The sequence below is a fragment of the Rattus norvegicus genome, chromosome 15, assembly GCF_021556685.1.
Source record: "Rattus norvegicus strain SHRSP/BbbUtx chromosome 15, alternate assembly SHRSP_T2T, whole genome shotgun sequence".
Taxonomy (NCBI): domain Eukaryota; kingdom Metazoa; phylum Chordata; class Mammalia; order Rodentia; family Muridae; genus Rattus; species Rattus norvegicus.
The window spans coordinates 88,559,446-88,587,066 of record NC_141548.1 but is presented as its reverse complement, the minus strand read 5'-3'; the positions used below and the strand labels follow the sequence as shown (position 1 = coordinate 88,587,066).

The window sequence follows — 27,621 nt, the reverse complement described above, 5'->3', positions numbered from 1 at the left end:
TCAGTGCTTCCTGCTCCAGAGCAAGCAGGGACTTAATTTTGTTATAAATGCGACAAGCCAGCTAGGACAGGTATGGAGAACAAGGCTATAAATACATCTAGGTATTTCCATATTAATTACCCCCAGTGAATATTTTTCAATGATGGCTTTAAAATGCAAAATGTTGTTTTCCTTTCCTGGGACACGGTTAAGACTGCGATGCTTGATGGATATGCAGTGACAGCACAAATAGGGAGCAAGCCAGTACCTTTTCCCAGGCTTCTGGACCTTGGAACACTGCTCCTTCTGTTCATTACATGAGTCTTTTATGACACACTGTGTTCTCACTGAATATCTTTGTTTGTTCCTAATAAGCCAGTTTACCCTGTCTTGAGCTGTGTAATTCACTATATATAATCTCCCACTGGTTCCAGAAACAAAGCAAACAATCACAGGAAGTGTTGTTCTCCTATCACACAATTAAAATGTTTGTCAAAATATAAGCTTCTGTCCTTGAAGTAATGGTTTCTATTAATCTACTTTCTTTTAATATGTTTTATTGGTTATTCTGTTGGTATACAAAAATAATTTTTTCTTAAGATATTTTCAGGCAGGCCTGTGTTTCGTTGAACTTTTCTTATGCGTAGGATGAGAAAGGGAGCAGGATGAAACCCAGAGCCTCACCTCTCCCCATCTGGTTTATGGCGGAAAGATAGAAAAATGAAACAAGACGTCATGCAGACAGTGGAGGACAACAGGAAGAGCAGCCCCCCAGCCTGGACTGAGGTGACCGTGATGTTCCTAGAAACACGTGCTCCAAGGACAATGTGCTTGCAGCTCACCATGTGACAGGAGTTAACGTGAAGCAAGCTAGCAAGGTGGAAACCTAAGAGTAAAGATGGAGGACAGCTTGCCCAGCAGCGATGACAGAATCACTAATCTACTTCAGATGGGAGAGCGGACAGAATTCTCAGGTCTCACACCTCCAATGACGGAAGATGGTAGAAAAATGTTTTAACTTTTCATTGAGAAGAGAGCTTAAAAGCTAAAGGTAGTCATTGAGTGAGAACTTGGGAGGAAACTACCAAAGTAAAAATAACATTAAACTTTGTGAGAATAATGAAAATTCACAATATAAGAAATAACAAAGTAAATCAATACTGAAGTGGGTGCTTTTATCCTAAATTTCAATATGAAATTAGACGTTTAAAAAAACAATTTTAAATGAAAGTGCTGTTAAAAAGCAGTAAGGCCCAACTTGAGGCTCTTTCTGTGGGAGAGAGCCAACCCCTGACATTAGTAATGATGCTCTTTTATGCTTGCAGACAGAAGCCTAGCATAGCTGTCTCCGGGGAGGCTTTGTGATGTGATGCAATGCTGCCAGATCCAGCAGCAGAGACCCACAGTCAAACGTCAGGCAGAGCTCAGGGAATCTTGGAAGAGTCGGGAATAGAACTGAGCAAGCCCAAGGGCCAGAAACACCACATGATGACCTAGAGAGTCAACTAGCTTTTGCCCATGGGGGCTCACAGACATTGAACCACCAACCGAAGAACATGCACAGGATGCAAGATGGACCTAGCCCCAGCAACACACACACACACACACACACACACACACACACACACACACACACCCGCAGCACATGTGCAGCTTGGTCTTCATATGGATCCCCTAACAATTGAAGCGGGGACTGTCTTTGACTCTGTGGCCTGCCACTGCATCCCCTTCTCCTACCTGGACTTCCTGGCTGGGCCTCAGTGGAAGACAAGACGCATAGTCCTGCTGAGACTGACCCCCAGGGTGGAGGGGCACCCAGGTGGGGGCAAGGGCTTCCCCTTCGCTGAAGAGCAGGGTATGAGTTAGAGCAGGGGAAGGGGAGAGATCTGCAGGGGCAGGAGTGTGATGTAATGTAAAAAAATTAACTGTGGGGGGAAAAAGAAATAAAACTGTGTAGCACAAACACCTATTTATCATTTTATTCATCGTTTTTAACATGATAGACAAATGTACAGCCAAGAATACCCTCACACATCTACAAACAGAAGAAAATCAAAAATTAAGAATGAGGATACAGACAAATCCATTTTCATTGTTACACATAACATATTCACATAGTCTACCAATGAACATTATAAACTTATAAAAATGTAACTTGTTAATACTTGCTGCTTTGTTTTCCCAGACAACTGGGCAGCAGAAATGTCACTTGATCCAGGCTTGAGTTCTTGAGAGAACCGAAGACATAATGGGCTTTAAAACACCTTCTCCTGCTGGCATCATGAATGCTTCCTGGCTGATTCTGTTGGACAACAGAGACAAAGCAAGCCCTGTAATTACATCCCAACTTGATCTAAGCTTACAGTCCTGTAATTAATACTTCCTCTGCAAAGCAATGAATAATTTAAAGAGCAGATATTTGTCTGAAAAAGAAAAGCCAGAGGAGAATGCATGTACACTTTAAGTTCATGCAGGCCCTTCTGGGACTCCATTTGCTAAAGGATATTGTAACTGGATGCTCAGAGCTTTCCGTGTACCAGGAGATGAAAACGATCCTTCCTTCCTGCTGCAGGCAACCGTGTGGAGCAGAGAGAAGGGTGACTGGAGCCCGCATGTATTCCATGAGGGTTTATGAACACAGCAAACATAGTCTCTGCCCCCGGCTCCCTGAACCACCCCATGATACTGCCAACTACGTTTTCAGTTTCAGCCAGGAAATTGGGGCAGAAATCTGGCACCAAAGGTTAGACCTCAACTTACTCAGTAGAAATAAAACCCTACACTCTGGCAGATTAGCATGACTTCTCAAATCCATCTACAGTTCCTTAGACTATTTCTATAGAGACATTCAACGAGTAAATGTAGATGCTACAGAACTTAGAAATCCTGGAAGATTGTTTGTGATCCAACACTAGAAGATAGAGTAAGAATATAAGTTACTAATGTAGACTTTATAACTAGGAATCACCATTTTCAAAACTTGATCCAGCTTTAAGTGTCTTGACTTTTTAAAAACTGTTTATACAATATCAGTGAAATTTAATAACTTTAAAGCCCCTCTCCATTCCTACTCAATTCAAAAAAACTAACATCATCTCTTCCTTTTCGATTGTTTCTACTGAGTATTTAAAATATGCAACAAAGTTATAATACACACAAAAAAAATGAGATGGCCATTTCCTATTCTTCCCTGACTTCTCATAACCAAAACACTTCATTCTTGACAACAGATCTAAAAGGAAATCTTTCCTAATTGTCCTTCAGTTTTCCACATTATCCTACAGGCATCACATATAATACTTAATAATTTCAAATGCTTTGCTTATAAACTTGTCACAGGATCATATGAACTTGTCGGAATGATAAAGACCTTGAGTAGGCACCGATGTTCAGTCCACAAGTCTTCACAGAGTTTAGTTGCCTCTATCACGTACAGGACAAACTGTATGATGATGTAATTGGACTATTCTAATTATCCTAATCTGTCCTTTTCTAAAAGACACAGGTCTCATCTAGTAGCAACTAATATCTACTTCCAAAACAACGTACCTTGACTCAGGTGTCTTCACGCTGGCGGCTTGACTGAATCCAGTTTATATTTATGGAGTCAGCTGGTTTACATATAAATTATAGAGGCTTTTAATTCAAATATACAAATTATGACAACAAAAACATGAAGATGTTAATATATGAATCTGCATGAATATTTAAAGGCAATAAATATGATTTATGTTCCTATAAGCATAAAAATAATCTTAACAAAAGAACAAATTTATTGATAGGATACGTCATGATCACCTTTTTGGCAGTGGTTCTGAGCTCATATATAAATAACTCGTTTTGCAGAAAAACTCGGAAGAGGGAGTCCCTCTCCACTGGAGATCACTCTGTTTTTCCACTAGGAAAGAGCATATGTAGTTTTTAATATATTTTTGGCTTGAGAACTCTGAAATTCAATATGTGCTCCAATTTACAAAAACTAGAAGCACAAAACAGAGCAATGGCCCAATTCCAAGTGCACTCAGTTTTCCAGAGTTTTAAGCTGAAAATTCTCACTAAATTTACCAAGGACAGAGATGCTTAAGTTCAATGTTTTATTCACTCAACTCATCAGTTTTTACTTTATTTAACTACCAGCCTCACCTCAAAGACTGAATTCACTTTAAAATGAGAACTAATCTATAGAATTTAGATGTAGAAGTGAGTAGTTGCCTCCCCATGCATATAATAAACACGTTTACATCAATCAACATCCTAAGAGTTATGTCAAGACCAACAAACATAGGAAGCCATCTTCAGTTATATCATTTATGTGTTTGACATTTGCAGAGTTAACACAAGCTATATCCAAAGTAATGTATTCCAAGTTACATTCAAGTATGATTTCTTGCAGAAACAACTAACTTTGAGCTACTATAAAAATGTTGCGGCAAATGTACACACAAAGAGAGTATCTTTAGGGGCTCAGAAGTTACTTTCTAGCTGGAATTGCAGTCCTGTGATAGAGCACAGGCTTATCATGTGTAAAGACCGAGATTTAATTCCCAGCCCAGGAACTGGGAGAAGAAATTAATCTGTATGTGGTAGAACATACCTGCAATCCCAAATCTTAAGATGCTGCGGTCTGGGAATCACACATTAAGGAGCTGCAGGCACACCTGTACACACATAAGGAACTGTCTCAAGGGGGAGGATAAAAAGAGAAGTAAAAACAAATTTGTATTTAGAGATGTTTTCCAGACCATGACAGTGAAATGTGAATATGTCATGAACATTGCAAGTGACTACAGAAAACTCTCTAATTATGCAAGAAAAGGAAGGATGTTAAGTCTCAGCATGCCTTAGGTAGCCTTCAGTAGCCTACAGACATTCTATTCAAAGGCATTATTGGGATTACAGTGAGAAGCCACTGTGATAAAATTCCCGACAGAGGCAATGAACAACTCCTCTGACTTTGTATCCCTCTCTTCTAGCTACATCATGCCACAGAACTGCAACATGCAAAGGCTTATGCAGCCCCCTTTGCAGTCCACATTCTCCAGCCTTCCATGGCACTACTGTTTTTTAATAGTCTTTTCTATCTTCTTTATAGCACGTTCCACACTTTACCTCTTTAAAAACTGGAATAATGTGGATCCCCAGTCTCCATCTGAGTTCCAAGTGAAGCATTTAATTCTCGATTAGATAGCTCCTTTTGGATTAGAAGTGACAGGAAATCACCATCATCTGTGCCTTCAGAACCTATTAGCTCTTCTAACTATCCTGCTCTGTAAGTCATATTCCCGACCACTCAGAAACACTAAACCAGAAATCTGCAGAAGAGTCTCAGTTGCGTCCTTCCCTTCATATTCCAAAGGGAGGTCAAGTGAATAAAGTTCTCCTTCATTCCTCAGAAGCCTCACTTCAAATGTTCATGTTTTTATTGAAATGACTTTTGCAATCAATTGTCTAATATTTAAGTGAGTTATTTTTAAAAAACAAAATCTTTTGGCTGTAGAAATTGCTCAGCAGTTAAAAGTGTTTGCTACTCTTCCAGAGAACTGGAGATCAGGCCCCACCATCAGGTTCCTGTAATTCTGGCTACATGGAATTCAACTTCTCCTGGGCTCTGCAAGTGCCCAAAAGTTCATATACACACAGAAATACGTATACATTTTTTTAAAAATCGCCTTTTTTAAATGTGAAGTCTCATTATTGGGAGAAAGATATATGCAGAAAAATATTGCCTTACATATAAATGGTTATATCATCTCTCAAACCATCCCAAGCTTTCTATCAATCTTTGCTAACTATTTCCTCAGGATGATCCACCCAATTTCAACCTATTGAAAATCCTCAAATATATCAGATTCCTGAAAGGGATGTAAATTTACTTATGTGAAGCATATGTGTATGTCTCTGTCTGTGTGTGTGTGTGTGTCTCTCCCTCTCCCTCTCCTCCTCCCCCTCCCCCTCCCCCCTCCTGTGTGTGTGTGTGTGTGTGTAATTTTGAAAACTGATTTTAATATTTCCCTAAGAAAACTAAGAAATAAATGACATGTAAACTGCAGTTGCTTTGAGATTTCAACCCTGAAGACAAGAAGGAGCAATATTAAAGTTGGGTATAAGCCAGTGTCAGAAATTGAGGATAATGGAATATGCCATAGACATAGGTTGGTAGAAACAAGACAGGACAGAACAAATTTGAACAAAAGCCAGAACTCCAGAGCAAGCGACTATAGAGCTAGCAACAGATGAAGGAAAATTAGAAATTGTGTGGGACTTGAATACTACAAACAAGTATCCAGTTCTACTTCTCTGCAAGCATAGCAGCTCTTTCCAGTTTTCCAGTACAGGACCTCTCTCCTCCTTCTTCACCCCCACCTTCTCCCCACAACACACACACACACACACACACACACACACACACACACACACACGTAAGTTTCTCAGCTACGGCTCGAGCACCATGCCTGCCTCCCTGCCTGCCTGCCTGCCTGCCTGCCTGTCTGTCTGCCTGCCTGTCTGCCTGCTGCTGTGCTTCCCGCCATGATGGTCATCGGTTCACCCCCTCAAACTGTTAAGTATGCACCAACTAAGTGCTTTCTTTTATAAGTTGCTTTGGTGAGGATGCTTTGTCATAGAAGTAGTAACTAAGATACCTGTGTTAATGACAATATTCAACCTTTGTTTGGTTATTCTCACAAAATAGACTGCACAGCCATTGTAATTAAAAGTAGTTTAAAATATTAACTGTAAGTAAGAATTGCTGAGTAGACCTGTATTTCTAGCTACTAGAGAGGATGAAGCGGTAGAATTATTAGTTCAAGGCCTATCTGACTTACAGTGCTACTTCAAAACCAGTTTAAGAAAGCTGGCAAGATACTACCTCAAAATGAAAAAAAAAATGAAGGGCTCAAGACATATTTCAGTGACAGTATGCTTGCCTAGTAATGTTCAAGACCCTGAGCTCAATTTCCAATACCAAAAGGAAAATGTTCTAGACCTTGTAAGTTTTATTTCCCACTATTCCAAATGGTGGCTAAGTCAGGAAAAGATTACTGGAATCCTAAAAGTTATTGGCACATTGTTCTTAAATCCTTATAGAAAGCTACATATTTTTCAAGTGATATTCAGTATTATGCTAACGCCTTTTAATTACTTTTCTCTTAAGCAGGTTGTTTCCATGTCAACACAGAACTGAGAACACTGCATTTTATTATAAGAGAGGTTCATACAAACACTCTTAGAAGAAGGCTGCAGTGGAAGGTTAGTTTCTAATAACTAACTTCCAAAGTAGTGAAGCCTTTGTAGGAACGAGTGTAAAGCTCATTTTGACAACTAAGTAATTCCATCAACATATTTAAAAACAGTAGGAATATTTAGGTTTCTCGGAGGCAAACTCTGCAAGCATGCCTCATGACATATTTTACAGTTGTAAGTCCAACCCACTGAAGAAAACCCAAATGCCAACATCTGAAAGTTCTCACAGCATTTCAATATACTTCAAATTTCAGAGCATTTAACTGGGGGCTTGCTTACAGTCTGAGGGGATGAACCGATGACAATCATGGCGGGAAGAACGGCAGCAGACAGACAGGCAGGCAGGCATGGTGCTCGAGCCGTAGCTGAGAAAACTTACATTTTGATTTTGTTTTTGACAAAGCCAATAAAAGTTTCTTTTCCATTAGTAATCTTAAAAATAATTATAATTTCATGATGAATTTTATGTTTGAACGTATATCATGTTTTCCAAGTTTGCCATTATCATAGATATAAATATACGCATTCATGAGAAATAACAATGACAATGGCAATGACAAACAGTAAACAAATCCAGATTATCACATTCTCAGGACACTGAGGTATCCTGGAGAACCACCAAGCTATTTTTAAATCCAATGACCATAAATTCCAGTAACTGACGTGCTATCCGAGTGATGTCTTCTTCTCCTCTTCCTCCTCCTTCTGGATCCCTTCCTCTCTTCCCCACCCCCTTCTTTTCTTCTCTCTTTCACTCTTTTATTCAATCTAATATCTTTTTCTTTGAAGAGCCCTCCTTTTTGTTACTGGCTCATAAACTACCCTTCATTCACTCACAACTGCTGAATTCATTACATACATTTTAGACACACAGAATAAATGTACACATTACCAGGACACTACGAGAAGAAATGCATTAACATTATCAGGTCTTTTGACAATAACTAGATTAACAGAACCAATATAAAGGAAATAGAGTGTTAAAATCCGCACAGTCTGAAAGTAGTCAACTATTGTGTAGTAAAATAATATTTCTAAAACAATGACAGGAATAAGGGACAATGTCTAGGTAAAAATACAGGAGCGACTTAGCAAAGAAAGCACGTTTTCAGAAAGTAATTGCTTTATCATGCATTTTTACAATTATGGAATTTGTTTTTGACAAAGCAATGTGGCGCCTACAAATTCATCTCTTATAAATCTGTATTAAGTAACCTGAACATAAATGTTGACAGCCCTTAGCATGAATAAATACCAGGATATTTAACAGAACTATGTTATTAACAATAGAATAGGATGTGAATATAGTAATAAAACTAAAAATTATATCAATTTCTTTGTATTAAGTTTTGGCCCAAATGTTTTCTAAGAGGTCATTCTTTAATATAAATGGTATTTGTACATCCTTATCTTAAGTTTACCTTTACGAGTAAGACCTGTTTTCACCAATAATTATTTAAAATTGTTATTACAATTTATTATAATTTATTCTATTTCCCTGTGCTGTGGTGTGTGTGTGTGTGTGTGTGTGTGTGTGTGTGTGTGTATGTGTGGTGTGTGTGTGACAGAGAGAATGCATGTGAAGGCCAAGGACAACTTGCAGAGTTTGGTTCTCATGAGTTCAAAGAAAAAAAATCCTCACTGATAAAGATAAATTAGTTTTATCAAATAATTATATTCTTCTAATAAAAAGACCATTTTCTAAATCTATTTGTGCAACTCACATTTCCCATCTATGACCGTGACCATAAATCTGTGTGTTTATAATTAACTAATTATCTGAAGCATTAAGTTCACAAATTTTTTCAATGACTGTTTCTTCTCATCTATTATGACTCCTTTAAAGGACAAAGCAGTTATCTGTAAGTCCTAATAATCATATATAAATGGGGAAAACATTGAGTGATTGATTATTTCAACATGTGTCCTTGAGATTTCTAAATAGGATGGTTAAAGGTTATAAAATAGGGGTAAGAAACATAGCTCAATGGTATAATGCTTATAAAATATACAGAAGGTTATGAGTTCAATTCCCAATGCCATAGAAAAAGACAGGTAATACATGGAGAAAAGAAAAGAACATGTCAGAGGGCACAGGGGACTGGAGAGGGCAATAAGGAGAAAAATATAAGGACCAATATGAAAATATGAGACTTAATACTTTGTACACTAAAGGAGCTGAAATAATTTTTAATGTTTTTCGTTATAGTGATAATTTCACTGTATTTTGGTTCCCTTCTAATACCTCTTCAGATATTCATGACGTAAATATCAACAATAAAGAGAAAATTGGTGAATTTTCAAGATGAGGAGACTTAGTGAAAATCCCAAGCAAGCCATACTACCTAAAGCCCAAAAGGGATGTGGATTTAACTCAATCTGTCAGCATAAGCAATGTGAATCTCTACAAATGACAAAAAAAATGTACTTTACTGGAATGAACATATAATAATATATATAAATGAGAATCTGTTCACAAATCAGAAAGTATATGACTCCCTGCAAGATAAGAGAATGATGGGAAATACAGGCTGGACCATAGACATGGATCTTAGACAATGCAAGGCATAAACAACACTAAGACCTCAAGAGTCCACTGTGGTCCTTCCAGCCTGTAAACAATTATAACTTCTAAGCATGAAAGACCTGTCAGGCAAGCTGGCCTTTCCAGATATCTGCGGCGAAACCTGAAGATAAGTTTTGGAGCTTGTCCCCACAATCACAAGCAACTGTCCACCCCATGCACAAGAGGAAGTACCCAGAATAAGAAAAAAAGTCAATAAACAAACATGCATTCAGAAGCCCCAGAGCATCTAAAAGATGAATCTCTAGCTGAGACTCCTCAAGTGAAAGATATAAGGACTCAACAGCTAGACCAACTAAATAACGAATATGAAAAAATTTAACCACATAGGGAACCAACAGACGAATGTTGGGCATCATAAAAAGATATAACCTTCAGATTTTAGGCATAGATGACGGAGAACAATATGAAGTCAATGGCGTAGACCACATTTCAACAAGATCATAGAAGAAAACTTCACCAAATGAAGAAAACACATCCTCATATGAAGCTGGCAGAACACCAACTAGACAAGACCAGAAAGAAAACTTCCATAGCATATCATAGTTAAAACACTAAATATATGTAAGAAAGTCTGAGTACTGAAACTACAAGAAAAAGACTACAAGTCACATATAAAGAAAAACCCATCAGAATAACAGATGATTTCTCAATGGAAACTTAGAACCCTTATAATCCTGGAACAAGGCTTTCCAGATCCTAAAAGACTATGACAGCCAGCCTAGTCTAATATACCTATAAAAACTGCCATAATTGAAAAAAAGAAAAACATTGCACAGTATAAAAAGCCTTAAAAATGTAATATCTAACAATCAAAATCTAAAAAAAATACAGAAGACAATCTTTCATACTCAAGAGAGGAATGGTCACAGCAGAAAGACTATATGGATAAAAATATCAAACCATAATTATTAAAACACAAATTATCTCTACAAACAAAAAAAGTCAACATGAAGTCACAATTAACATACTGACTGAATAAATCAAGAAATGAAATACTTCTGTTCTCTGGAAGAAACAGGTCTTAGCTTTAAAGATGGAAACTGCCTTAGCATAATAGAATGCTCAAAAGTAAAAGTACCTCAATCAAATGGGACCAGAAAGCAAGCATAAGCCTTCATCCTAATATGTAACAAACTTCAAGGGAGCAGTTAACCAAGACATTACTGTGCTAAGCATGTATATATCAAATTCTGGAACACCCAATTTTATATTAAAAAATTTACTTCTAGAACTAATGAAACAGATTAACACAATCCATTAATAATTGGTGATTCCAATACCCCACTTTCTCCAACAGACAAGTTATCTGGACAAAAAAAAGAGAGATTCATCAGAATTAATTGGTATCATGTATCAATATCTACAGAACGAACGTTCCACTGAAACAGAAAAGAATGCATATTCTGCACAGCGGCACAAGAAAGCCTGGAATACAAAACACATCTATACAAATTCAAAAAGGTTGAAAGGACTCATTGAACCCTATCTCACCACAAGGCAGGAAAACTTAAAATTGACAGCAAATAAGTCTCTAATTGAAACTCACAGAGATTGAAACACAAACTCATAGAACTAATCACTGAATGATTCATGAATGAAAGAATAAATCAAGACAGATAAAAAAATTCTGAAGCTAAATGAAAACAAAAGCACAACAGAACATCAGGGATACACTCAGAGCAGTATTCAAAGTAGTCCCTACATTTAGAAAAAATAAAAAATTAGGTACACAAATAACTTAATGATGCAACTCAAAAATTTGGAAAAATAAAACAAAGCCTCCAAATCCACTTGACATTCAAAAATATTACAATTAAGAGCAGAAACAAATAAAGTGGAAACAAGGGGAGAAGGTACAAAGAATCAACAAATACAATTTGTTGATTATATATTTATGGTGCTAGAAAATAGAAAGCTATCCCATGTTCATGAAGTGATAGAAGTAACTATGAAAATTAACAAAAGCTATTTCCAGAATATATATTCAATGCAATATGGCCCATTAAGCTGAGCTTAAATTGTCCAACTACTTTCCTAGTTCAGAGTCCCAAAGTCCACATTCTTCTAAAGAAAAACAAGGTTAGACCTATTGCTGGATTATCCATCCCTGGTACCAACTTCTGTCTTAGGGTTTCTATTGTTGTGAAAAATACCATGACCCATAATACAACTCTTATAAAGGAAACATTTAGCTGGGGCTAGCTTACATTTTGAGAGGGTTAGTTCATTATTGTCATGGTAAGAATCATGACAGATTGAATTCAATACAATCTAAATGAAAATCCCCATCTCATTCCTCACAGAAATAGAAAAGACAATACTAACATTCACATGAAACCAAAAAAGTAAAAACAAACAAACAAAATCCCTGGGTTGCTATGGTGGTTTGACTAGTTAATATAGGAATAACCCCCATAGATTCATGGGTTTTGAATGGTAGGCCCATAGGGAATAGCACTATTACTGACCTTGTTGCCATGTGTCCTTTTTAGAGGAAGTATGTCACTGTAGAGGCAGGCTTTAATGTCTGATATCATCAAGCTACATCCAGTGTGGCCCAGTCTCTTTCTGCTACCTCTAGATCAAAATGTAGAACCCTCAGCTCCTTTACCATCAGTCAATGGACTAAACCTTTCAAAATGTAAACCTCAAGGCGGGATCCCACCAAGCTAAGCTTCCAGTTTTTGAAAAGATATTAAAAAACAGTTTAGGTTCCGAAATGGTAGACAACCTTAATCCCAGCACTCAGGAGAGATCTAAATTCAAGGTCAAACTGATCTGCAAAGCAAATTCCAGGACAGCCAAGCTTAGGCGATGAAGTAAAGCCTTGATTCAGCAAGGAGGCCATGTTCCAGTCCTAGCAAGCAGCAGAACATGGCAGCTTTGGCCATGTAGTACTGACTTTAGAGCCAAGAGTACTCTGTGAAGCGAGAGTTAAGAATCATGGCAGCACGCAGGCAGACACGGTGCTAGAAGGAACTGAGAGTTCTACACCTTAATCTAGAGGCACACGGGATGTAGTTTGATCTTATCAGACATACAAAAGAGTCAAGGGTTATGGAACTGTCCTCCACAACTAAGAAAAGTCTGAGACCAGGCACGTGGCAAGGGTGTTGTTCCTTCACGGAAGCCCCGAGGGGCCACTGTGGGAAGCTATGAAGATAGAACCTGCAGTGCCTTGGAAACCCCGATATGCCACGGCCACAGGTACCTGTCAAGGAGAGCTGCCAACAGGGAGTGGAGCCAGCCTAAGAGAGAAAAGTGTGTTGCAGTCCACAAAGCTGAAAGGGGATGGAGAGCCGGAGAGACTTCTGACAGCGGACATGGAGATGCAGAGCTTGAAGTCTGTCCAGCTGTTTTCAGTCTTGCTTTGGTCCAGTATTTCATTATTATGCTCCCTTCCCTACATTTTGCTTGAATGATAATGTATATCCTGTGCCATTATATGTTGGAAGTATGTGATCTTTAATTTTAATTTTATAACAGATTACAGTTAACAGATTGCCTGGATCTCAGAAGAGACTTTGAACATTAGATTTTTAAATAGTGTTGAGTCTGTTATAGACTATAAGGACTTCTGAGGTTGGACCAAATGCGTTTTTGCATTACTTTATGGTTACAAGTTTATGGGCACCATGGAGTAGAACGGGTGGTTTGAAATGATATGCCTCCACCCTGAGACTCCTATATCTAAATGCTTGGCCCATAGGGAGTAGCACTATTAAGAGGGGTGGCCTTGTTGCAGTAGATCCTAAAATACGTTACAGAGCAATAGTAATAAAAAACAATATGGTACCAGTACAAACATATAGCCCAATGGAACAAAATTACAGAACCAAATGTAAGTACATGTAATTTCTGCCACCTAATACTTGAGCAAAGATGCCAAAATTGTAAGCTAGAGAAAAGAAAGCATCAAAAAATGGTTCTGGGAAAACTGTACATTCACATGTAGAAGTACAAAATTAGACACATTATCTCTCACTTTGAGATTTTAAATAAGAATGGTCCCCATAAGTTCATATGTTTGTGCTTCTGCCATAGTTTGTGGAACTTCTGGGGAAGTATTAGGAAGTATGACATTATTAGTGTCACTTTTGAGATTTCAAAAGTCTGTGCTATACCCAATTCGCTCTCTCTCTCTCCCTTGTGCTTATGGAGCAGATGTAATCTCAGGTACTTTTTTAGTGTCACTCCTACTTGCATGCATGTCTACTGTACCCTCTGTAAGCCACACCCCCAATTAATTGCTTTTCTTTTAAATGTTGTCTTTACAGCAACAGAAAAGCAACTAAGAGATTGGTGCCAGGAATGGAGTACTGTGACAGGTATACAAAGCTGTGGAAGACTTTGGGGCTTTGGACTAGAAAAACAGTTGAATGTTGTTCAAAGAATCTTCTTCAAAGAGAGATGTTGCAGTCTGCAAAGCTAGAAGAGTTACACCCTTTGACATCAGACATAGAGTTTCAAGACTTAGAGTGCGGTTTGCTATGTTCAGTCTTGCTTTGGTCCAGCATTTCATTATTATGCTTGCTTTCCTCCCTTGTTGGAAAAGTAATTTATAGTCTATGTCACTGTACACTGGAAGAATTAATTTACTTTTTGATTTTACAGAGTATTACAGTTCAGAGATTGTATTGATTCTCCAAAGACTTTGGTTTTTAATGTGTATTCAGACGTTGAAAGACTGTGGGTACTTTTAAAGTTGGACTAAGTGCATCTTGCATTATGATAAAGCTGCAAACCCACATAGATTCACATTTGAATGCTTCTGACACAGATAAAATTGTTTGAGAAGGATCAGGACCGCTGGCCTTGTTGGAAGAGGTGTTTCCCTTAGATGAGCTTTAAGCTCAGCTACTTCTCCAGCGCCATGCCTACTGCCTGACTGGCTGCTACCATACTCCCTGCCATTATGGCTATAGACTAGCCCTCTGAAACTTTTAAGCAAGCCCCCAACTAAATGATTTCTAAGTTGGTCTTGTCATGATGTCTCCTCAAAGCAATAGAAAAATAACTACAGCTTCACCTGGCATAAAACTACTCCAAATAGGGGCTGGGGATTTAGCTCAGTGGTAGAGCGCTTGCCTAGCAAGCCCAAGACCCTGGGTTCGGTCCCCAGCTCCGAAAAAAAAGAAAAAAGAAAAAAGAAAAAAAAGAAAAAAAAACTACTCCAAATAGATCAAAAGACTTAAATATAAAACCTAAAACATGGAAACTGCTAGAAAAAAATATAGGTAAAACCCTATATGTGTGCAGGAAAGAATTTTCTGGATAGGACTTCATTTGCCTAAGTATTAAGGCCAACAACTAACAAGTAGGACTTCATAAAACTAAAAAGCTTCTGCACAGCTAAAAAAGCAGTTAACCAAGAGAATCCCCAGAGAATGAGAAAGAAGCTCTGCAAGGTAAACATCTGATAAAAGATTAATATTCAAAATATACAAAGAACTCATAACTCGCCCAAAAATAACCATGAACATATCCTGGAATAACTGAAACCAGAAAAGTGGAAAGAATAGTGAAAACATCTGAAAAAGTCATAAGGAATCACACTGTTGTTTACTCACCTAAGAAAGTATGTACCACGAAGCACCATGTAAGCTGCCACAGGAGGAAGGAACCAACAGTCCTGAGCACCTCTAACTAGACTTCAGACCAGTCAACCAGAGGGAAACCAGGCCTGCAAACCAGAAACCTAGCAAAGTTCCCAAGGACAGTGAAGTCATGGATCTTGGAGAAGAACCTATAACCACTTTGTAGAACTAGCATGATCCTGAACTAAGGGTACATTAAGGGTGTGTCGAATTCAACCAGATCATATTGTAATCCAAAGTGTATCTGCATTCCAACTGGATCATATATACCTAGAAGTCCTTTGGATGTGATCCATTGCTGGTTTAAAATTCCTCTACAAACAACAAATCAAAATGCAGACTTGTATAACCCAGTCCCAATGGCTACATACATAAAACAGCTCCTGCACATAAGTCTCAGGGAACAGTGTAGAAAGGGGGACTGAAAAATTTAAGAGCTAGAGAATCAGGAAGGTTACTGTGAGTCTCTCAGTAGCATCAGAAGCTGCACCTGTAAATTCTCATCACAAAAGTGTCTAACATCAGCTGATCAAGAACACCAACAAACACGCCCAAGTTGAAAGGCACTGTAAGATCATGGGGCCTCAACTCTAAACAAGAAACTACAGGCAAATAAGGGGGAAATGGGATAACATTTAAAATGTAAATACATAAAGTATCCAAGAAAAATAAAATGTTAAAGAAAGGAATGTGGAGAGTGGAAGAACTAAGTCTTCCCCAGAGAAAAGCGCTCCACTGGTTATCAATTCCATGTGGTCAGCTCAGAAAACAGATACAAGTAATATTATACAAATTGACCAGGTTATATTTAGGAGTACACATACATACACACATGTAACAACAATTAACGAAAAAAAGACCATGAATTTAAAGAACAAAGACGGGGCATGGGGAGAGATTTAAAGGAGGAAAGGAAATGTAGAAATTATATAACTACATAATCTCAAAACCAAACCAAAAAGGTTTTGATACACAGTCATGACTCAGTATCACCAAGGAAATAAAACAGAACAAAACAAAGCAAACCAACAAAAAAGGTATAAACCCTACCCTCCAAAATGTATGAAAGAGCTGATAAAATAAATCAGAGCTAACTTGAAGTGTAACATTTTAACAGTATATAATTTAGGCCAGCTGTGTGGTGTGCCTATAATTCCGGCAATTATGAGGCAGAGGCAGAAGAATATGAAGATCAAGATCATCCTTAACTATATAGCCAATCTGAATCCAGCTTAGCTTAAATGAGACCCTGCTCAAAAACTAAGTACAGCATTAAAAGGTAAAGAAAACACCTGTAGTACTAAAACAAAAATTTGCTATACCTTTAAGAGGAAAAAACGTCAATCCATCCCCAATCCCAAAGAGGGAGGAAAAGTCCAGCCATACACAATCCATTCATAACTTTTTCCTTAGAAATCTCTTGATCTGTCTCCTTTTCTCTCCCTCTCGTCCATCTTTCTAAGTAATCTCCCTTCCCAAAACAGAGAACTAAAGAAGGAAACAGTTAACACTTCCCCCTCCTTTATACCCAGTTATGACAAAGCTTTCTCTCCACATTACCCTCATTATCAGCAACCAAACTGTTTATTTGAACATATTGTATCTAATTTGGCTAAGCCATTCTAAAAGTCTAAAAGTATACTATATAAAATATTATAAATTTCAGAAATTATTACCTGAGAAAACTAGCTTTGCCTGTCTCTTGACTAAATCATTTCCTCCACTAGTAAGAAATACTAAGGGGAATGCAATACAGCATCAATGTTTCTACCTTTCATAGATGTCAACATTCTGAATGTATCTGTTACATTGAAAAGGGAAATGGACACCATCAATCAGACTTTTAGATCATGTTTTAATCAGATCTATTCAGGAAATAGACTAAAGAGCCAGAACTCTGAACTCCCTTGCTCAAAAAGGTCTTTTTCTAACTGACTTGCAACCCACAGAGGAAAAACAAATTCTCCAAATGCTTTCTACTTAATTTGGTATAAACTCATAAAACAAATTGCCCAGATAACTGGACATGTCTTCAATACTATACTACATTTTCCATAGATATAAACCAGATTTATAACTTAGAAGTGCAGCAATAAATGAGCACAGCTTATAATAGATTTGTGCCAAGTCTTATGTCAAAGTGAAATAAAAAATGATACAGACTACTTTGAGTAATTAAATCTGTCAGCTCATTTAACTCCTTTCAAGTGTTGATGAGAAACTTTAAGGTCTGCAAAAAAGTTCATTATTTTTAGTCCTACAAAACTATGTGAGTTATATCGTAACTTATTTTAAATAGTTTCCTTAAAAATAAACTTATCCTAAATCTTTTTGGGTTTTTTTGCAGCTTTTTTTCTAATATTCATTTTTCTCCTTAGGAGAATTCAAAGCTCATTTGCACATGGAAACTACTATCTTGAAACTAAATTCCCATTTCCCTCTAAGGAATTTCTCCACCCCCACTAAATTCAGAGTTGGCAATTAAGCTTTTCCAGACTAGATCGTCTGGTCACCACTTGCTTGGTCCAAAAGGGAAAAAAAAATGGAGGTTAATATGATCTGTGTTGGGAAACACAAAGTGGTTTTCATGCACATCTGGCCATCCTGTGATAACAAAATAAATCTAATTACTATAAACAAAGCTTAAGTCTAAAAATATTCTTGTTTTTTCCTGTTTGTGGTCAAGAAATGGAGAAAAATAGCAGTAATGGTACTAAAATGAGGAAAGCAGAATTTCCATCTGCACAAAACTTTCCTGTCTATATATTTCTTAATGCTTATGCCAAAGGCACCATTCCAGACACAGTAAGCTTTAATAATGCTCATTCCAGGAACAAGGAAATAAGATGTATAAACTATATGATGATCAACTGGTATTAGTAATACACTTCCACTATTTGCTTTTAAAAGAATGATCATTAAATTTAGAGTAATAAGTCATTTTTAAAAAGTCTCACTATGTACTTAAAATTATTTTTATTCTACATTGCTTAAATATCTAATACACTGGAGAAATTTACTACATTCCCTCTGCTTGGTCTCTTTTCCCTGTTAGAGGAACAGAGAAAAGTCCATAATTTAGTCAAACTACCAACAAATTTTTGATTCAGTTTTTCTTCCTTATCTCTGAACACAACTAATCACTGCAGTTTGATAGCTATATTATTTCTTAAGGCTAATCCAGTTCCTACTCCCTTTTCTCTCAGCATGCTATGTTAAGCAGAACAGTTTTGGACAATAGAACTGTACTGGCTGTTTTTGTGTCAACTTGACACAAATTTGAGCCATCAGAGAAAAAAAAGCTTCAGTTGAAGAAATGCCTCCATGAGATCCATCCAGCTGCAGGGCCTTTTCTCAATTAGTGGTCAGTGGGGCAAGGCCCAGTCCAGCATGGGTTCTATAGGGAAGCAGGTTGAGCAAGCCAGGGAAAGCAAGCCAATAAGCAGCACTCCTCCATGGCCTCTGAATCAGCTCTTACCTCCAAGTTCCTGCCCTGTTGCTATCCTGACTTCCTTTGGTGATGAACAAACAGTATTGTGGAAGTGTAGGCTGAATAAACTGTTTCCTACCCTACTAGCTTTTTGGTCATAGTGTTTTGTCCCAGCAATAGAAACCCAAAGACAAGTTGGTACCAGCATAGTTGGGTGTTGTAGTGACAGACTTGGCCATGTTTTGTGGAGACATGTGGAGGAGCTTCAGAACTTTGGCCTATCTGAGCCATTAAATGTTAAGAGCTCAGTGGGATGTTCTTCAGAAACCTGGACAGTAACAATGTTGAGAGCAGTGTAAAAGATGGAGGCCTAACTGAAGTTTCAGAGGAAGTTTAGAGTTTCTATCAGGGCTGTTTGCTATTTTGAATTAAGATTCTGCCATTCTAGTCAGCTGAGCTTAACAAGAGACCAGCATCACTGAAGTGAAACTTTTGCATTACTGAACAATTGACATTGGTTAGCTGTAGCTAAGAAATTAGTGATGATTGAGAGGAGACCAGCAACACTGAATCAAATCTTTCAGGAAGTGTTTCATGAAAGTCAGCAGGTGACCAAGGTTGTATCTTCTGCTGTCAGCCAGACTCAGTACTATATAAGTCATCCAAGTGTTAATAGTTTTGAAAGTATGAACCAATTGGAGAGAATTGCCAAGGTTTGGCCCCATGACATGCCAACCAAGAACAGCAGCAACAGTGGAATGAAGCTGGAGAAGAGACCCAACACTTTTGGAGGAGTACAGAAGATGGTGAGTGGATCCCAGACACTAGGATGGTTGGAATTTGATTTTGCTTTGCAACTGTGTCCTAATTTTTCCCTCTTGGAGTAAGAAAGTTTATTTTATTTTATTTGAGCCCACAATTGAGAGAGTTCGGATTTTAAAAGACTGGATTTTGAAGAAATTGGCTATTTAAAGGGACTGAAATTGTAATGTTTGAATTTGTGAAGACTATGGGACTTAAGATATTTGGATATAAGACAGGAAGGGTTGTGATGTGCTTGTGTATCAAGTTCACAAGGATTCAGTTGCACTAGCTGGTTTTGTTTCACTCTGACACAAACTAGAGCTCTTATAGAGGAAAAAGCCTCAGTTTAGGAAATGCCTTCATGAGATCCAGCTATAACGCATTTTCTCAATTAGTGATCAGTGGAAGAAGGCACAGCCCATTGTGGGTAGCGCTATTACTGGGTTCTATAAGAAAGCAGGCTGTGCTGCAGCACTCAAGGAGAGCAGGCCCTGTACTTCATTCACCTGGGCAGAACATTAGAGCTGGTCCTGCCGGCATGGAAATGGGTGAGATGGCCCAAAGCATTAGAGGAGAAATGGGTCCACCCCTTGCCAGCTCAGCTGCAGCATTGGGTGAGCTACCCGGGACAGGACTAGAGGGTTTTCCCTGATGGTGTAGGTACAGGAGAGTCAACACGCTCACCAGTTCAACCAGCCCAGATCCAAGGTTTCTACCCAATCAGTGAACTGGAGGATGTGAAGGGCTGGTCCTGCAGATCCAAAGCTGAAGGATCTCCATGACACAGGACAACAACAGGGTATCTGTGAGGAGTCCTATTGAGGACCCAGTATTTATAGAGTAGCAGAAGACAGAGGCCTCAAATCAGACCAATGACTCATAGCAATGAACATTTGCAAGTAAAGTGTGAACACAAGGAAATAACTGTGGGACACACTGTCACACACTACAACTTCCACATTTTTTTCTTTAAGAGGGGATATTGCAAGGACAGAGGCTGGTATGAAGGGACTGGAGATGAGTGGAATTCGAGTGTATGATGTGAAATTAACAAATAAGAAGTTTTTAAAACGTGTGTGTGAGTGAGTGTGAGAGAGAGCGCGAGAGCGCACATTCAAGTAAGCCATGGGAAACAAACCAGTAAGCAGAACTCCTCCATGGCTCCTGCATCAGCTCCTGCCTCCAGGATCCTGTACTGTTGAATTCCTGTCCTGACTTCCTTTGGTGATGAACAGTGTAAAAGTTGAACAAACCCTTTCCTCCCCAATTTGCTTTTTTTGGTCATGGTGGTTTGTTCCTGCAGCAGAAACCCTAAGACAAAGGACCAATTTTAACAAATTGCTAAGGTGCATTAGCTTTATCTTGACAACAGACTCATTTTGCCTAGCACAGGATCAGGATAACATCCTTATAATTGGATCTGTGTAGTATTTGTGTAGAATTTCTTATGTTTTATTTGTAGCTTCAAAGACTCAGAATTGGATATAACTGCAAGACTTTATTTCCTTTTATATGAAATTATATATCAAGTGCTTAATGTTTTCCAACAAGGAAAAGCATGGATATGCCACATTTTCATTAGCTTAATTTTAGAACAGCTCACCAACTTTCCCATTCTCTGAGCATTTTTTGCTTTGCTTTTATTTGCTATGCACTGTGGAGTACAAGTGTTGTTTATAGATTTGTGTATTGAAGGCTTGGTTCCTAGCTAATAATGCATATATCCCTTTAACCTTAGCCCTCAGAATTCAGAAGTTCCTATAAAAACAGTGATGTGAACTATCTTCTTTCTTACACTGAAATAAGTTTCAGAATTGTGGTTTTCAGGAATTGTCTTAGTTAAGGTTTCCCTGCTGTGATCAAGGCAACTCTTACAAAGGACAAATTTAATTGGGCTGGCTTAGTTTCAGAGGTTTAGTTCATTATCATCAAGGTAGGAAGCATGACAGCATCTAGACAGACATGGCACTGGAAGAGACAAAAGTTCTAGATCTTGATCCAAAGGCAGCCAGAAGATTCTCTTCTGCAGGCAACAAGAGGATTACCTCTTCTGCTCTGGGTCTAAGCACAGGACCTTAAATCCCAGCCTGACAGTGACTAACCTCCTCCAACAACACGACATTGCCTAATAGTACCACTTCTCATGGCCAAGTATATTCAAACCTCCACAGGAATGGAGGAATCTAATTTAGGTAACAGTTACTCTTCTACAGGCATACTATTTGCAAGCTCTGATATTAGATTTTTTTTGATCAACTTTTTTTGATCAATATTTGCTACAATGTCTCCTTTCAACATTTATTCTTTTAAATTAAATTTTCATTCAATCTCTTTAATTTTAAAGTAATTTTATTCAGATAATATAAGCATGTCACTGTGAAACTTAAATTTGTCTTTACTGGATACTGTATAAAATACAATAAAACTTAAGTCACTTTTAACAAGCAATTAAGTTTCCTTCCAGTTAAATAAAGCAAGGGAAAAATAAAAACAGAAACAAAAATGTAAGAAAACTGGAAAATAAATGCAATGCATATTTGCATTGACAGTTACAAGTTTCATTAAGTTTCTAGTCAAAACAATCACTCATTTAAATTCCACAAAGTCTTCCTTGAACCTATTAAGTAAAAGTTGAACAAGGTGAAACACATTTATCCTCTCAAAGCTACCATATAGATTTTTAACTTGTCAGAAACACACCACCTAAGTATTTCTGAATATTCTAGGTTTTATTCTTCTTAAAATGGCATTGATGAAGGGGAACTACACAGGAAAAGGGGGGCTCTAAAGGGAAGGAGAATGGAGTTGAAGAAAGGGTAATGATAAAAAAACGGATTTCCCCTTTAGAATTTAGGCTTAGTAATTTTCTGTATCTAACATCATGCAATATGAATAAAGACTAGATAGGAGAAAAGTACACTAGAGGAGCAAATATGACCAAAGTACACTGATACACAAGTATGAAACTCTCATAATGAAATCCATTATTTTGTATACTAACTTAAATTTAAAGATATAATATTCATGAATCTGGTTCTTAAATTTGGTTCTGGGCCAACAAAATTAGGCACTTTTTATAAGAATCTCTAACATATATCTATATATGCTGGTTTTAGCAAGTTTTGCTTTAAATACTTCACAACAAAAATGTTAGTATTTGCCTATTATCATTTCGGGGCCAGTGCATTTCAGTGTTAAAATTTGACTGAAAGTTTTAATTTTTCAAAGTTTCATATTTTCAGCCTCAAGTTTTCATTGGTTCCCTAATGTTAGTATTGTTATCCAAATGCTGAATACAGTTCTCTTTAATGACCAAGGAACTTTAGATCTAACAAAAACATTGAAAGAGCTCCACATCTTCAAGAGCAAACCTGAACTAAGCATACTCTTTCTTAGCTTAAGACAGAAAACCTGAAGATTTCCAAAGTAATCCACATAGATAGCACAGTATATCTTGACAACTTTTCAACTTTTGCTAAAAATCTATGTATGGCATTACTATAAAATTGACAAATTCCTATAAAGCATGTTATCAAATCAGCTAATAACAACCTCAAAAATATTTTAAGTAGTCAAATACCAGGTTCATGAAAATATTCAGTTCTGAAAGCGTAATTCTGAAGCTAAGCAAAGCAGTTTTCCTCATTCCCATAAGTAAATTCTCAGCTAATAGCAACAAAGGACTAATATTTCCTAAAACTGAAGCTTGATCGTCATTACTTCAAAATAAACTGGAAAGTGGGAGATGAAACACGCTAGGCAAACAAGCATTCTGCTATTGAGCTACATACTCAACTACTCTATTCTGATTTAAAGCTGCAGGCACTGATAAATTTGGAATATTTTAATTTCTCCCCAAATCTGGGGTAGCACTGAGAGTGCCAAGTACTATAGATTTCTCATTTTTTTGCCCCTTGTTTAAGTATTTCATCCAATGGCACCACATTGTTATTTTTGTGGTGCCAGGAATCTATACACACCATACAGATGAGCTTTTTTTCTACCTCACTGGAGAGCTCCAGGTTTCCTCATATTTGCATGCTTTGCTAATTTCATGGCGTATGGCAAATCTGGCGAATTATATGGACCATGTTGGCCAGCTGCAAATTGGGTCGAAAACTGCGACTTGGAAATGTCCTTCGGCATTGTGGGCAGCTGAAGACCTGTGGTGTGGGACGAGGTGGAGAACGTACTCGAGGTGGAGAATGTACTCGAGGTGGAGATCGTACTCGAGGTGGAGATCGTGGTCGGGCATCTGGATAGAGCTGCCGACGCACAGGTGGATGTGGGGGACCACGGCGGAAAACTGGACGGTGTCGGTATCGGCCATAGTGATGGTATTGGTGGCCATCGTGGGGGTGTTCATCTCTTTCTTCTGGAAAAACCCTAATTCTCAGGTCATGTACCAGTCCTTGTAAACTGTTCCAGTCTTCTTCCTCATCATCCCACACAGAGTCTGCATTGCCCCGATGCCTTCTATGGCTATGAGCAGCCCAGCGTCCAGCATGTGCTCGGTGCTGAAACACCTCCTGTTCTGTGTACCTATGAAACAAAACCTCTCTAATGACGTGGTTCCCTATAGCAGGCGGTTCCCGGTCCTGTTCATCTTCCTTGCCCCACAGCTGGGTCACACACCCTCGGCAGAAGTTGTGCCCACAGCCAATGGACACGGGGTCCTTAAAGTAATCCAGACAGATGGCACATACTGCTTCTTCCCGAAGTGACTGCATAGGGCTGGGAGGCCCTGTAGGGGCGGCCATCTTAAAGCACACAGGTCCTCAGAAAAGCAGAGGCCCTCGCTGCCCTGCCAAGAAGCACAAAGCACGAAACCACAAGTGGAAAGTCTTGCCTATACCACCCAAGAGCACAAAGGTGATAGGACTTACTTCCCTACCAAGGGGCACAAGGCCTAAAGTCTCCCTGCCCAGCCAAGGGGCACAAGGGCGGTAGGCCTCGCTGCCAAGCCTCACTGCCAAGCCAAGAGGTGTTAAGGACAAAGGCCTCGCTACCCAGCTGAGGGGCGCAAAGCACTAAAGTCTCGCTGCCCTACTGAGGGGGCCGTAGGCCTTGCTGCCAAGCCAAGGGGCGCTAAGGTCTCAAGGCCTCACCGCCCAGGCAAGGGGTCCCAAACACGGTAGGCCTCACTGCTGACCTGAGGGGCGCAAAGGACTCAAGGCCTCACTGCCCTGGGTCCCAAATGCGGTAGGCCTCGCTGCCCAGCCGCCAGCCCGTAAGGACTAAGGCCTCGCTGGCCAACCGAGGGACGCTAAGGCCAAAGGCCTCCTTGCTGCCCAGCCAAGGGGCGCAAAAGCGGTAGGCCTCACTGCCCAGCTGAGGGACGCTAGGGCCTAAAGCCTCGCTGCCCAGCCGCCAGGCGCTAAGGGCTAAGGCCTCGTTGCCCTGCTGAGACACGCGAGGTTTTGTGGACCAGCTGCCACCGCCCACGGCCGGCTTTCCTCGGTCCGCTCAAGGAAACCAACTCACGGCAGCCCTCGCTCCGGAAGCCGCTGGCGCAGGACCACGCAGCTGACTGGAGCCTCAAAGCTCACACAGAGCTAGCAGCCTCATCCGGCGTCTGCCTCACACGCCCGGCTGCTCCTCAATATAAAGCACCTGGAAATGACGTCAACGCGCTCGAAAACAAGTTCTTCCGGCCCAATCAAGTTTTTTTTAAAAAATCGCGACGCTCTGGGCCATTGGAGGACCTCCGTCTTAATGGTATTAAAGCGAGGGACCATACATAGTGAAAAAGCTACAGAGAGGTAGAGAGAGCGTGACTGTAATCCTAACAGGTCAGAGGTGGAAGGTCAGAAGTTCAAAGCACTCTGAGCCGACTAGCAACTTTGAAACTCATCTTGGCTACAAGACGCATCTCTAAATAAATAGACAGATAGCTAGACGAACAAAAAAAAAAAAAAAAAAAAAAAGTAAAAACAGACTGGTAGGCCCAGAGTCCGAAAAATAGGGACTCAGGTTTCAAAAGGTCTGTGGTGGTCCCTATCATTCGTCGTCATCGTCATCACAAAAAATTGCTTCTCCTCAGCTAAATAGCATTTCCCATCAAAATTCATGTTAGACCTCTTACTCCACTCTTAAGCAGTGTCTATTATCTTGCCCTGCATAAAAAAAGATTGTTACAAAGAATGTTCCAGACTGGAAATATGCAGCTACAGTGAGGAGATGTTTTGGCACTACCTAACATTATAAAAAGCTAAAGTGATCAATAAGAATGGAATTAGTCTGCCGAGAACATTGCAATCCCTTCATGATTATTAAGGGACATATTAATCACATGACAATAGAAGTAGATTATCTGTTATAAAGGAGTTGATTTTAACACTTTTAGAGGTTTAAGCTGTGGGTTTTGTTTTGGGGCTTCATGGGAGGGGAGTTGTTTTGTTTTTCTTTTTTTTTTAATTTTGCAAAACCTTCAGCATTGTGATTTCCCTGCTTAAGTCAGCATAAAATGATCATGGTTTATAGATATGAAAATCTAGGTATTTCAAATGGTCTAAACTGTTTATAGTTTACAAACAAAGCACTCTTGTTTCACTATAATATCTTACTTATATATTCAGATTTTTAATGTATTAAATCACAAATAACAAGTGTCACCCCAGGAAAGATAACAACAGCATTAATTTATAGGCTATATAACTGATGCTAAAGAAAAGTAAATTACAATTAAAAAATATTTTTAAAATAATGAAAACAACCATAGAGAAAATTCAGGAGAAACAAAATAGAAGATTCTAAAATACCCACTGACAATCCAGCTATCCATAACAAAAGAGTTGAACTTATATAAGAAACATATACATAATTACATCACAGCTGAGCAGAAAACCGAGGTTTACCTACTATAGAAAATGAATCAGAGAAAAATATAGAAAACACAGGACACACAGGAGAATTCTCTTGCCAGATGTACATTAAAACATGAACTCTCCAACCTTTTTTATTCTAACTCTAATGCCAGCAACCAGTGATAGACCCTCCTGGAAGGAAATGGAATTAATTGTTCTCTAGAAAATCTAAACAAATTTAAAGGAAAGATCTGGGTGGAAAAATAATCCCAAACATGGTCAGTGGTTCACTGACCAATCAGTGGAACTAAGTTACCTAACAAGGAAGGAGGCAGCTTCTCTCCTACAAGTTAGATAGTTACTATCTCATTTATTTATTGATAGTCAAAATTCTCTAGTTATTTGAAAATAGTCTCTAACATAAAGCAGAAAAAAATTTTTGAAAGAAAAGAAAGTTTGAATAGAATAATGACATTGGGGGAAAAATCAAGTATGCATGTGTATATGTGGTTATATTTAATTTTTAGCTCATGGATATTGATTTTATTAAATATGACCAACATATTAAAAAAGACACACAAGTTAGAAAGAGGGCCTAGCAGTTAAAATCACATACTGCTCTTGCAAAGACCTTGAGCAGCTCCCAGCAACCACATCAAACAGCATGGCCAACTATAATTCTAGTTCCTGCAGATGGACGCCCTCTTCTGACCTCTACAGTTACCTGCTTGCCTGTGCACACACCCACAAACAAACATGTCATTTTAAATTTGAATATTAAATTAAAAATTAAATATTAAAATATCTAAATTTTTAAAAGAACAGGTCAATCTTTGAAAGAATACAAGCAAGCAATGGAAAACAGGATAGAAAAATGGAAATAACAATTAGACAATGACCCATACCCAATAAGGGACATTAAATATATAAAAGTGGGTCACCAGAACAAGAGGAGAAGACGGAAGAATTGTAAAATGAGAATGGCAGAGATAATTCAACAAAATGTTCCAAAATTAAATTAAGAAAGAAAAATCAAAACATGCTCAGCACAGGGAGGTACAAGAGAGCCTTCTTCAAGGCTTATTGCTTTAAAATCTATGACACGAAGACAAAATTTCCAAAAATGAAAAGAAACATAAAGGAACTGTGGAGCACTGATAGTAGGTACCAAATAAA

General features: G+C 38.5%; 1 protein-coding gene across 12 annotated transcripts; it reads right to left on the bottom strand.

Moving 5' to 3' along the window:
* Window positions 1-1,943: 1,943 nt before the first annotated feature.
* On the bottom strand, window positions 1,944-25,216 carry Trim52 (tripartite motif-containing 52). Of its 12 annotated transcripts, none has more exons than XR_015637947.1 (5): window positions 23,620-25,210; window positions 4,574-4,655; window positions 3,778-3,877; window positions 2,149-2,281; window positions 1,944-2,014 (listed from the first exon to the last, which is right to left on the bottom strand). XR_015637947.1 is itself a non-coding variant. In XM_087585438.1 (2 exons), the coding sequence occupies exon 1, from the start codon at window positions 24,397-24,399 to the stop codon at window positions 23,692-23,694; it is 708 nt and encodes a 235-aa protein (XP_087441564.1). In that variant the 5' UTR covers window positions 24,400-25,210; the 3' UTR covers window positions 2,046-2,281; window positions 23,644-23,691.
* Between the last annotated feature and the right edge of the window lie 2,405 nt (window positions 25,217-27,621).